This window comes from Mastomys coucha, unplaced genomic scaffold (assembly GCF_008632895.1).
Source record: "Mastomys coucha isolate ucsf_1 unplaced genomic scaffold, UCSF_Mcou_1 pScaffold16, whole genome shotgun sequence".
Classification (NCBI taxonomy): domain Eukaryota; kingdom Metazoa; phylum Chordata; class Mammalia; order Rodentia; family Muridae; genus Mastomys; species Mastomys coucha.
Window position 1 is genome coordinate 4,034,129 of NW_022196898.1, and position 12,455 is coordinate 4,046,583.

Sequence of the window (12,455 nt, forward strand, 5' to 3'; positions counted from 1 at the left end):
AGAGAGAGAGAGAGAGAGAGAGAGAGAGAGAAGAGGGAAGGTGATAACTAGGCAGCTCTGGACATTGTCAGGGCTAGGAGGAAAATCACTTCTGTCCATGTCCTCTTGAACATCTTTCCTACCTCAGACAACTGATAGGACAGTTCACCAACATTGCCTTCTGACTTTCAACAGAGTTGTATGCAATGGGCACATCACAAGTGAAATACTGTAAATCAAGAGTGTGTTCAATCTTCCTAACATAGTGAATATTGTGGGTCAGAAACACTGCACTGTAGCATTGTAACTTGTGGTTGTGGAATACATGTAAGAGAAAATTCAAATTGTGTTTTGTAAAGTCAAAAAAATGTACATTTTAATCACTGTCAACCAAAGCTTGTTTTTATATTTTTACGAGTCTCCAACACTGAAAGTGATTTTAGTTACTCTATTTCTTTATCCAAAAGAAAGTCACATGCTACTCCATAAAAACAGTGAAAGAGGGTTGGAGAAATGGCTCAGCAGTTAAGAGCACTGACTGCTCTTCCAGAGGTCCTGAGTTCAAATCCCAGCAACCACATGATGTATCATAACCATGTGTAATGGAATCTGATGCACTCTTCTGGTGTGTGTCTGAAGATAGCTACAGTGTATTCATATAAATAAAATAAATAAATCTTTAAAAAAACAGTGAAAGACACACAAAAACATGTTAGATCAACACTTTTTACACACAGATCTATGACTTTATGAAGATAACAGTGGGACTGGAGAGATGGCCAAGAGGGTAGGGGCACTTGCTTCTAGCCCAGCATCCTTAGTTTGATCCTAAGAACTTACATTGTAGAAGGAAAAAACTGGCTCCTGTGAGCTATTCTCTGACTGCCTCATGTGTATCATGACGTGCACTGCCCCACATGAATACAAAGTGAAAATAACCAAAGCTAAAAAAATTCTTAAAGCAATGTCACAGAATTATCATTTTTACTAAGTAATAAAAATGCTTACAAAAATTCAATTCTCCATTTTGATCTCATAGCAATCATGAACCAAACAAGCACTTGGTGCACTTATACATAGTGTATTAAAAATCGATCTTCTCTTACAAGTAACATATAATTAAAAAAATTATCTTCACTACAAAAAAAATTCTCTGGAGATTATGTCTATCTTGAAGAAAATCTGGTGGGCAATATAGCATAGAAAACACATTTTGTGATTATCAAATTTTGTGCACAAAGCTCTCAGCATCAAACTCTAGCCAAATTCAGAGAAACCAGTGAGTACCCAGGGGCCAGGGAAGTATTTGGTGGCCAAACAGGTCTTCTTCAGTAAGTGCTGAATAAATGTCTCATCTTTGTGGCTGACGATCCCAAGTTCAATCACAATGACAGACCTGGGAAGGCTAACGGTGTTCCTGTGGGGCCCAAGGACTATAGCTTGAATTTCTACCAAAACATTTTCCCAAAGAGAGAAATTTCCAGGCCCTGATCTAATCAGAAAAAATAATAATTCAGGTGGTTGAAAGGGATGATGCACATCCCCTTTCATGTACAAAGTAACTACTTTAAAAAGAGATTTACTAATTTTCACATTACACATATGAGTGGTTGCCTGAATGTGTACTATGCATGTGCAGTACCAGTGGAAGCCAGCAGGGGGCTCTGGATATCCTAGAATTAGAGTTACAGATGGTTGTGAGTCATCATGTTGGTGCTGGAAACTGTACCCAGGTCCTGTACAAGAGTAGCTAGTGTTTTTTTACTGCTGAAACATCTCTCTGGCCCCAAGTCTTCTTATTATGAATTTATTTACTTATTTATTTATTTATTTATTTACTTACTTACTTAACTACATTTGCTCTGAGAAAGGGTTGTCTGTGGAGTAACAAACACACTGTCTCACTTACCTGTGTCTCTGCCACCATATTTTCATCCGGTTTTAGGTGAACAGTGAAGGCCTCTCTCATTTCTCTCACCCCATCAAAGATAACTTCAATTTCAACAGTGTGTTGGGTTTCTCCTTCCTTAAACTCGATTTCTACAAACACAAAGTCACCAATTTAATCTTTTGCATATGAACCTGAGATCTTGGACATTTTACATTGTGGTCCAGTACATCAGTATGTGCTTACTTAAAGGGAGTCAAACCTAACTGATAATTAATTCATCACTATTATCCATCCTATCACCCTATACTCTCCTCTCTGTCTTTGTTTGCCTCTGTCTCTGTCTGTGTGTGTGTGTGTGTGTGTGTGTGTGTGTGTGTATGTGTTTGCCTGTGCATGTGTGGAGGCCAGAGAGAGATAAAAGTACCTTGTCTATCACTTTTTTTTCCTTATTCCTTTAAGATGGAGTCTCTCATGGACCCAGAGCTAGGCTGGTGTCCAACAACTCCTGATCCTCATCTCTGCCCACTTCAGTACTAGGGTTCCGGGCATGGGGATCCAAGACTGGTGCTGGGATTTGAACTGAGGTCTTGGGGAGCCATCTCCCCAGTCTCTACTCTAATATTTTCTAGTATTCCTTTCTTCTATATTCTAGCCAAAGGAAAATTCTAATCATGACTTACTAATTGATTTGTTGAGCCACAGTTTGGAAACAGCTGAGTGACAGGACAGTAAATAGTTTCATAGCGGGCTATAAACAGACAGACTTCCCATTTAGCACACAGGTCTCCCATGCTACCAAAGCCCAGTGACTGTGGCTGGACCATGGACAGGAAAGACTGAGTGCCACAGAGTGCCTAGGCAGATACATGGAGACTCTGCCTTTGGAATGAATAGTTTCAAGTGCATCAGGAAATTCTATTTCAAAAGCACTTATTTCTACTGTTCTTAGAAACAGAAACATTGTTATAAGTACGTGGCAGTGTTTTCTCCCGTATCTGGGCCCACCCACCAAGGACCAACTCACTGTGGTGAAAAAGCCACCCGCCCACAAGGGTGCATGGCTGATCACTTGCTCTTCACTAAGATTGCTGGGTTCTACTGGAGTCTGAGTAGCAGACCTTATGATGAAGCTGGAGAAGCCGATTTGTAGGTGTTATTCTACCTTTAGAGAAACTGCTTCCAAAGAGGAAATATGAACACAGGAAAACACCATCCCTCCCAGGGGCGGAGACAGCGCTATTTCCTGATGCACCTGCAACCATGCAGTTATCAACTCCTTATGGCAGGACACTGCATCTCCGATTGCCATCCACCCACTTCTGCACTTTGAAATTTTCTGTTATCAATTTATAAAGAAAAAAACATTATATTTAGCTATTAATCAATGCAGTTAAAATGTACCTTCTAATTCTGGATACAACTTTTTCTCCCCACCATTAGCCTTCTTATACTGAGTTCAACAGTCTTAGTTTTTTTTTTAAGCCCTTAACAGAAACATAGGAAAATGAGTACAGCTAGTTATTTCTGGCCTACTAATTGGTTTTTAATGTTTATAAGCAAATTTTGTTGAATATATTTGGTGTACATAATATGAAGCTATAAAATAATTTGGCTTAGTCTGTGCACTGTGACTTTTAAGTTCCTTTCTGACGCTGAAGATGTTGTGAAATTTCGCAGGAAAACACAGACACTTGAGTGTCCTTGTTGCTCGGTAACCATCCGCTAATGGCTACCAGGGCTTTTCTCCACAGCGGACTTTCTGGTTGACCAACATTCCAGCTTCTTCTTTTATCCCAGCTCCATTTACTTCCATCATTGGCTTTATGTTGGAAGCATTCGAGCCTTTACAAACCCCTGAATTATACAAACCAAATGTCTAAGAAGTTTAAAACCAATGCATGGCAAGCATGTCAATCATCGGTTCTTGATGAGCATTTTCCAGAGGAGATTTAAGAGTCTCGCCACATTCCCCTCATGCTGTCGTTCGTTTCATGGAACAAGAGTTCAACTTTTATGGTAATGTTTTTTTTCCTATTTGATTATGCACAATCCCAATTTAGATTATAAAATGAAAAATTAAAACATGCCATATGAAAAAATATGTCCAATTTTATTATAAACAGTCAGCTGGTGTTTAAGGGACTACTTGATACTCACATGGATTTAGCATTGTTTAACTTTATTTGTCTTTGTTTGTTAGTTTGCTACATATTTATCATTTTATTCTGTTCACTAAAAGAATAACTTTATTCCTAAGCTAAACAATTTATTTTTAAAGGTTATGCAGTGATATTCGGAACACTTTTCTTTCATATAAAATCTGTTCATCACAGAAAAGACTGACTTCAAACTTTGTAATTTTGTAATGAATTGGTTTTCCTTTCACAGCTTTGGAATTACATATGATGTACTTCAAAGCCCCACTGACTGTTTATGCAAAGGAAATGAAGCTCCTTTGTAGAAGTTATTATGTTTCTGTTACTTATTGATTTTGTTACTGACTCAGTAACACCTGCCAGCCAACAAAATTTATAACATTTTGTTAGTGAGTCAGAAAATCAAGGTGAAGGCTTGGAATGCTGTGATTGACAAGAACTCAGGGCCTCTGAGGAGAAGAGGTAGAAGGGTGGGGACAGTTCATTGATGAGCAGAATTATGTTTATGTTTATGCTGTCAGCAAAGAACATAGAGAGGGGAGTGTCTATTGCTTTACTAGCACAGAAACATAAATGACAGAAGGGTCCTCAAACAAGCACATGGAAAATCCAACACTGTGTGCTGATATGGCGGGTATTTTATTAACTTTTCATAGTCTCATGTTAGCAAGAAGCTGCCTAGCTTTAGCATTTGACTGAAGCTATTCAGCATGGTTATCACCCACCTTCAAATTTACGGCAAATGTACGCTACAATGCCTGACCAGCCACTGAATGGAAATAAGGCTCACAGTTAGTAAACTCACCCCCCCCACACACACACCAATTCTCAAAAGTTCCTAAGAGAAAATTCTAGAGACTGTTCTTTATATTCCTAGTGGAAGTTTTAAAGCACTCATTCATTTCCACCTCTCTTCATTACATTCCCAGGTCCCACCGTGATCCCTTGACCCAGCTGGTGACAGGAAGACCCATACCTTCTGACACAGGGTGATAATCCTCTCCGGAGGCAGCCGAGCCATCCTTGGTGTGGACTCTCACGATGGAAACCTTTGAAGTGTCTCCTTGGCGGATCACTGGGATTTTGACAACCACTGACTCTCCTGGTCCACTGGGCTCAGTGACACTAAATTTGGTTTCTCCAAATTTGATAACAGCTTCTAAGAATGGGGAAAACACAGACAAATGAGAGTTGCTGGGACAGGGTGGTGGGAGGTATGGGTTGATGGGAAGGACAGGGTGGTAGGAGGGATTGGGTGGTGGGAGGGACAGGGTGGTGGAGTAGGCATTTCTCTCCATTTCTAGAGGACTTTTATCATTGTTACAATCTTGGTCATTCTCTGTTGCTTCAATACTAATGAGAATGTTGAAGGAGACATGTAGATCTAAGAGATTACTAGATCCTTCCTGGGAAACATTGTGCCATGCCCTGTGAGTTGTTTCTCTGTTCCATAGATCTTACAAGAGCAGGACATAAGAAGGAACATGGAGGGGCCCAGGACTGGGTAGACACAAAGGCATGTGTAGGGAGGTGTGCTTCAGTATGTAGACATAAGCCATAGCCTCCCCAGTCAGCTTTGTCAGTGGTGCTGGGACTGAACTCAGGGTCCTGCACACACTAGGGAAATAGTTGACCACTGCACTGCATCCAAAGCTTTTGAGTTTACCAGTTTTTCTTATGTGTGCAATGTACAGTGTGTGCATGTTGAGGCCCAGAGTTGATGCTGGGTTCTTCCTGGATTATTCCCCAAGACAGAGTCTTTCACTGAACATGGAACTTGCCAATTTAGCTAGTCTTGGTCACCAGCTTGCCTCAGTGATCCAGCCTCTACCTCTTCAGTGAAGTAGGTACCCTTCTGGTACCCTTCCACACCTGCCCAGCTTTTATGTGGCTGCTGGGGACCTAAACTCTTATCCCATGCTTGTCTGGCAAGTGCTTTATCTACGGAGCATCTCACCAGCCCTGACATTGATTAGTTTTGCTGTTCTGTTTTGTTCTCCACTTATGTCTCAGTTGTTGGCAGGTCCTACTGAGAAAGAGGGTTGCCTTTCTGAGCCACCTGGGAACTTGGAGCTGGAGAGCCAGGAGTGGGCTTCGGCTCTGGAGTCACTGTTAGGAAATCAGTGACTGCTTACTGTCAGCATCATCCTGGATCTTTATCAGGGTTTCGTTCTGCTCGCCGACTGCGGCTCCAAAGGCAGAGCTGCCCCGAGGCGTGCCAAGTACCAAGCGCAGCTCCTCCACACCCTCATAGAGAGCATCGTCCATCAATTCAAGGACACAGGGCTTCTCCGTCTCACCTGGAGCAAAGGACAGTGACACATTCTAGGACAGTGACACATTCTAGGATAGGCCAACAAAGAAAGAAAGCAGAAGAGGGGGGAGGGGTGCCGCTTCCCCCTGCTCACAATAGAATAGAATGTTGTTCATAATAAACCTGGAATAAATAGTTGCTGAATAAGTGACTATTTGAACCCAGGCTCATATTTTCATAAGGATTTCTGTCATTTCTCTCTTTCCAGCCTAGCACTCATCTTAGAAAGAAAAGGAAAAAAGGAAATGCCAGTTTTGTGCATGAGTTCCCAGAACTGTGGTGGGGAAGTTTGCCAAGAGACCACTGCGGATTGGCCCTTGTCAACCTGAGTGCACTAGTCTTTCATGTTACTGACTTCTGGCTTGTTGAACAGGTAATTCACCCAAAGCAATTAGATCCTTGCCTCTCACAACTGGGACCAATATTATAGCTCTAATTTCCTCAATCTCATTAAAAATTCTTTAAACATATTAACAGCTGTATGAGAGATTAGCAGATGGATGCTCAAATATTAAGAAACGATCCTTACTGTTGACAACTTAAACTCTTCCCAAGATTCCACCAATATAAGCAAGACTTTCCACACGTCTGTGTTTCTTTTCATTAGGATATATTCCACAAAATTACATGGTTAGGACAAAGTAGTGAAAAATCTGTGGGCACTGATATGCATCTAAAGGGGAGATACATTTTGCCTAATAACATTTCAAAATTAACTTTAATTCCCAGCCTTGTAACATTTGCATGTTTGATAAGTTCATGTCTGCTGAGTTCTGAACTAGCAATACAATACACGATTAGAAATCTAAAGGTTAATGAAGAGACCCCAAGGCTGTCTACATAATCCATCCCAATGAATAGGCCTTTTCAGTGCACATAAACTCATGTTGCAAGCTTGTAGGAAAATTGGGAAACTTGATTTTACTGTATTTTCTGGAGTACAAGTTTGTCAGTGCATATTTGGTGCCCTTAAATTGCATATAGAAATTTCAAGGGCTTAAGGCACTGTGTTCATAAACTTGATGACCTGAGTTCAATCCTCCACATGTACATGGAGGAAGGGAGAGAAATCCCAATTCCTAGGACTTATCTTCTGACTTCATGTGACGTGTCAGCTCTGGTGTGCACACGCTCCTCACCCACACCCCCACACACGAAATAATAAATATGATAAAAGATCTAAAACATTTTTAAGCTTACACATACCAGGGAGGAATGTGACCGTGGAAATGTCAGTATTCGGGCGTTCCTCGAAGTCCATCATGACCTGTGCAGACCCCTGCCTCGTGTAGCATCTCACAGAAGACCTGTGCTGGATGTCTCCACTCCTGTAGATCATTGCGACTACACGTCCATCATTTTCGCTGCAAGTGTACACTCTTTCTTTGAATTGCATTTTAGGCACTTCGAGAGAAAAAAAAAAACTCATGGGTCCAGACATCAGAAATGTCCTTTGATTAAAAAATGACATTTCAGAAGATACAGTTTAACGTAGAAAATACGACAATAGATGAGAACAGTAGCACCTCACTACCAGTTACTTGCCAATGTTTTGACCTTGAGAGACCATTGTAGAAGTTTTTATTTCCTTTTTGTTGTGATATTCATTGGCCTCTTTTGTGGGATGAGCATGGCAGTGATAGCTTAGGAAGTAGCTAAAAACAGAGGCCTTCAGATGTTCACGTCACCTGCTTTCAGATGTTCTTGATATGAGGAACACTGAATATTGTACACATCATTACCTTTGATGCAGGAATGGTAGGGAAAGCTGCTGAGTGTGTGTGTGTGTTAGTTTAGGTGACACTGAAGCTAGGCCAGTCAAACATAGGTCTTACTGAGAACAGGTTCCTTTCTTCCAAACATCCTTAGAAGCATCATGATAGAAAAGTGCTCAAGTTTCTGTTTTTCAGTGATGATATTTAGAGAGGCCTGTTACAAACAACTTTTGTGTAGCATTTTCCTCCAAGACAAACCTTGGCAGTGAGATAATGGATGTTAAAAGGAAGACAAACAACAGGATGTTCTGAGTGGAGGTGAAACGCAGCATCATACATGGAAGCTTCTTAAATCTTGGGAGTGAACAACTCAAAGGCTCCAGGAAGTCCCTGAAACTGACCAGATTCACTGCCCTGAGCCCCGTACACACACTTCCCAATCATATAGAAGAAGTAGAGACATTCTCAGAGAAACCGAGCTGCCTGGGAGAGGCAGCAGCTAAGCACATCACCTAGAAGAGACACTTTCCTACCATTCTAGAAAGGGCTGCCTTCAAGGGCACTTTCCCACCATGACATTTCCAACCTGTTGAGCTGCCCGCAGGCTGTGCAGTGTGCTCCAGGGTCCCAGATTCGTGAGCTGTCACCCATGCTGGGGTAGGCTGTGATGCTGCAGCTATCTTTGAGTCATTTCTGCTCCCGTAAGGAACCCCAATAGAACTTATAGGTTCAACCACTTGGTGGACACCTAGGACACTGGTGGTGTCCTTTCTTTGGTCTTCTTAAGAGTAGTGTCACACACCAACAGTGTATTTGACATTTAATTAGAGAAATCTGAGGTGTGGCTGGGTGACAGAAATACAGAGTAGTAAGAAGTGGAAAAAAAACATGGATACTCAAAGTTTCATGAAGTACAACACAGATCGGCCCATGTGGTAAGGAAAGTTTGAGCCATTCAAGACACCAATGGTAATACTACATTATTCTTTAAAATATAAGCAGATTAGTCTTTAAAGACTAATTCTATCAAGATGAGCAGGAGTAGAAAAGACGTGGGTAGAGTGAATGGTGTCTCCCATGCCAACATCTTACATGTTGAAATCATGCCAAATGTCTCGAGAGTAGGCAAGTAATCAAGATAAAAGGTCATTAGGATACTCCAGCCCAATATTTCAAGGGGAGGACTGGTCATGCAGAATCTGAGGAGGTAGATGATATGAAGAGGCTCAGTGACAAGATGGCCACTTGTGGCTTCAGAAGGAACCAACCCTGCTGCCTCTCATTTAGGCCTCTCACTAGTGTGGTGAGCTGCTTTTGCTCAAGACGTCTGGTTTTGGGTCCTTTACAATGTCAGCCCTAGTAAATGCCCACAGGTATAATACACAGTTTATCACCCTACCTGCCATTTATACACATGCAGTGTTATACCCAGAAAGTTGAAAGGTACTCACAGTCTGAGGCAGAGTCATTTATGGACACGGTGGCCTTGCTGGGCTCACCAAGGGCAGCGTTCATAGGCATGCGAAGTACCAGTTCAAACTTCTCAATGCCCTCCAGTATTGGTCGTCCCAGGTCATCCAGAATGACGACACGCACAGTCTGCATGTTGACGCCTGGCGCAAAGTCTAAATTGCGACTGATTCCCACATAATCTGTTCCAGCTAAAATTGTAATGGATACATTGTTTACATAGGAACTAAATTTAAAAAAAAGACATTACATAAGTTAATTTATAGTTAATGCTGTAGAAACAGAGAGCAGCAAACCCTACAGAGAAGTGTAATTAACAATGGGAAAGACTGGTGTCTGCATAGTTATTGATTCAGTGAATCTAAGGCAGAGTTCTAAATCTTATGTCCAATGGCTGGCGTTTAATCACATACTCTTGCGTTCCATGTTATTCCTCTTCCATCTTTATTAAAGTCCTTTCATGACCAATTATAAATTAATCAGAATACCAATCAAATACATGGCAAAAATTACATATAAAATAGAATTTTTTTTTTTTTTTGGTTTTCCAAGACAGGCTTTCTCTGCATAGCCCTGGCTATCCTGGAACTCACTCTGTAGACCAGGCTGGCCTAGAACTCAGAATCCATCTCCCTCTGCCTCCCAAGTGCTGGGATTAAAGGCGTGTGACACCACGGCCCGGCTAAATAGATACTTTTAAGATTTGTCCTTACCCATGAATATCTATTTATTTCTGTTTCTGGGGTGACTATTTTACTGAGGCATAGACCTGCAAGCTAGAAGTCAACACATCCCAGCACTGTTTCCATCACCCACACTCACTCCAGGCAGCGAGAGTCATTCTCATTTTGTTCCTATTTTATCTTCTAATGTGCAACTGTGAGTGTATCTGCCTTTGGTTAATTAGACAAAATTTCTATTTCTTGCAGTTGCAGGTGTAACTCAGTGAGAGTTGTGTGCTGGGCATGTGCAAAGTCTGGAATTCAGTCTTCAGCATACAAAACTCCAAAACTCCAAAACAAACAAACAAACAAACAAAAAAAACCCAAAAAAACAAAAACCCAAATGCATACACATGCACACAAATGTTTCCTTGTGTTTCTTTTGCATTTTGTTTTTCTTTTTCTTTATACATGCCTTCAACTCTGATTTGAATTTCATTCTTAAAAATGAATAATTTGTCTGGTGTAGTGGACTTGGGAGGCAGAGGCAGGCGGACCTTTATGAGTTTGAAACCAACCTGATCTACATAGCAAGTTCCAGGACAGCCAGAGCTATGTTTGGCCCTGTCTCATAAAAAGAAAAAACAAAGGAAAAAAAAAAAAGAATAATTTTGGAGCTTGGCTTGGTTGCATATGCCTTTAATCCCAGCACCCAGGAAGCAAAAACAGGCAGATCTTTGTGAGTTCAAGGTCAGTCCAGTCCACATAACAAGTTCAGGATTAACCTAGTCTAGATAGCAATCTCCAGGCCAGCCAGGGTTATACGGTAAGACTGTATAAAAATTAAAAACTGAAAATGAAATGAAGGGGGAAAAGAAGAAAGAAAAGGAAATAATTGGGCTAAGCAAATATGAGCCGACATGTGCAGTCTGCAAGGTGCAGTGGTGGTTCATTGTATTAAAAAGTCAGGAGCTCTGAATGACTTTTAAAATGGATCAGCTCTTGCCTGTTCTGTGTGGTAACGAGTAGCCTGCATGACGTATGTGTGTATTATGTCACACTTTAGTCACACAGGATGAATGGGTGTTTATGAGAGAAATCATATTGTCAGTCGGCTGAATAAAAGAAAAAGAGAAATTTAAGCCCCACGTTTGCCCTTACATGTATATATCCCCAGAGCTTCAGAGCCCAGAATAAGAAGCAGAGCTCCGCCAGCTAGGACAATTCATATAACAATATGTAAAGGGGAGCCTGCTCAATCTGAAGTATTTCAGGGACACTCAGTTAAGTTGAGGATGTGGCCTGAAGATGCCCTCCTGGGAAAGACGTGAATGCCACAGATTCCATGAAGGTGGCAGGTGTGAGGACTCCCCTGCATATGTCAGAACAGATGACCATGTTAGCTTTGCTGAGCAGAGAACCAAGCCATGCAAATACGGGCATCCCAATTTAGATTCTGAATCTTAAAGTTACAACCCAAACTCTGGTTTACAATTCTGAAATCTCTTTCCTTACAATGGTAGATCCATTAAGAATGTTTCATTCATTGCAAGCTGGTACAAGCACCCTGGAAATCAGAAAATTGGACATAGTACTACGTGAGGGCCCAGCAATACCACTCCTGGGCATATACGCAGAAGATGTGCTAACATGTAATAAGGATACATGCTCCACTATGTTCATAGCAGCCTTATTTATAATAGCCAGAAACTGGAAAGAACCCAGATGTCCCTCAACAGAGGAATGGATACAGAAAATGTGGTACATTTACACAATGGAGTATTACTCAGCTATTAAAAACAATGAATTTATGAAATTCTTAGGTAAATGCATGGATCTGGAGGATATCATCCTGAGTGAGGTAATCCAATCACAAAAGAACACACGTGGTATGCATTCTCTGATAAGTGGATATTAGCCCAGAAGCTCAGAATACCCAAGATACAATCCACAAACCACATGAAACTCAAGAAGAAGGAAGACAAAAGTGTGGATACTTTGATCCTTTTTAGAAGGGGAAACAAAATACCCATGGAAGGAGTTACAGAGACAAAGTGTGGAGCAGAGACTAAAGGAAGGACAATCCAGAGACTGCCCACCCCACCTGGGGATGCATCCCATATACAATCACCAAACTCAGATACTATTGTGGATGCCAACAAGTGCTTGCTGACACGAGCCTGATATAGCTGTCTCCTGAGAGGCTCTGCCAGTACCTGACAAATACAAAAGAGGATGTTCACAGCCATCCATTGGACTGAGCACAGG

General features: G+C 41.3%; 1 protein-coding gene across 1 annotated transcript in view; it reads right to left on the bottom strand.

Moving 5' to 3' along the window:
- Frem2 (FRAS1 related extracellular matrix 2) overlaps window positions 1-12,455 on the bottom strand; it is a 137,263-nt gene that overhangs the window by 25,752 nt on the left and 99,056 nt on the right. Inside the window, exons 8-12 of the mRNA XM_031373815.1 lie at window positions 9,507-9,716; window positions 7,547-7,744; window positions 6,162-6,326; window positions 5,003-5,185; window positions 1,889-2,019 (exon numbers count right to left, since the gene is read on the bottom strand). Coding sequence (XP_031229675.1) covers window positions 1,889-2,019; window positions 5,003-5,185; window positions 6,162-6,326; window positions 7,547-7,744; window positions 9,507-9,716 — 887 coding nt within the window. The remainder of the gene's footprint in view (window positions 1-1,888; window positions 2,020-5,002; window positions 5,186-6,161; window positions 6,327-7,546; window positions 7,745-9,506; window positions 9,717-12,455) is intronic.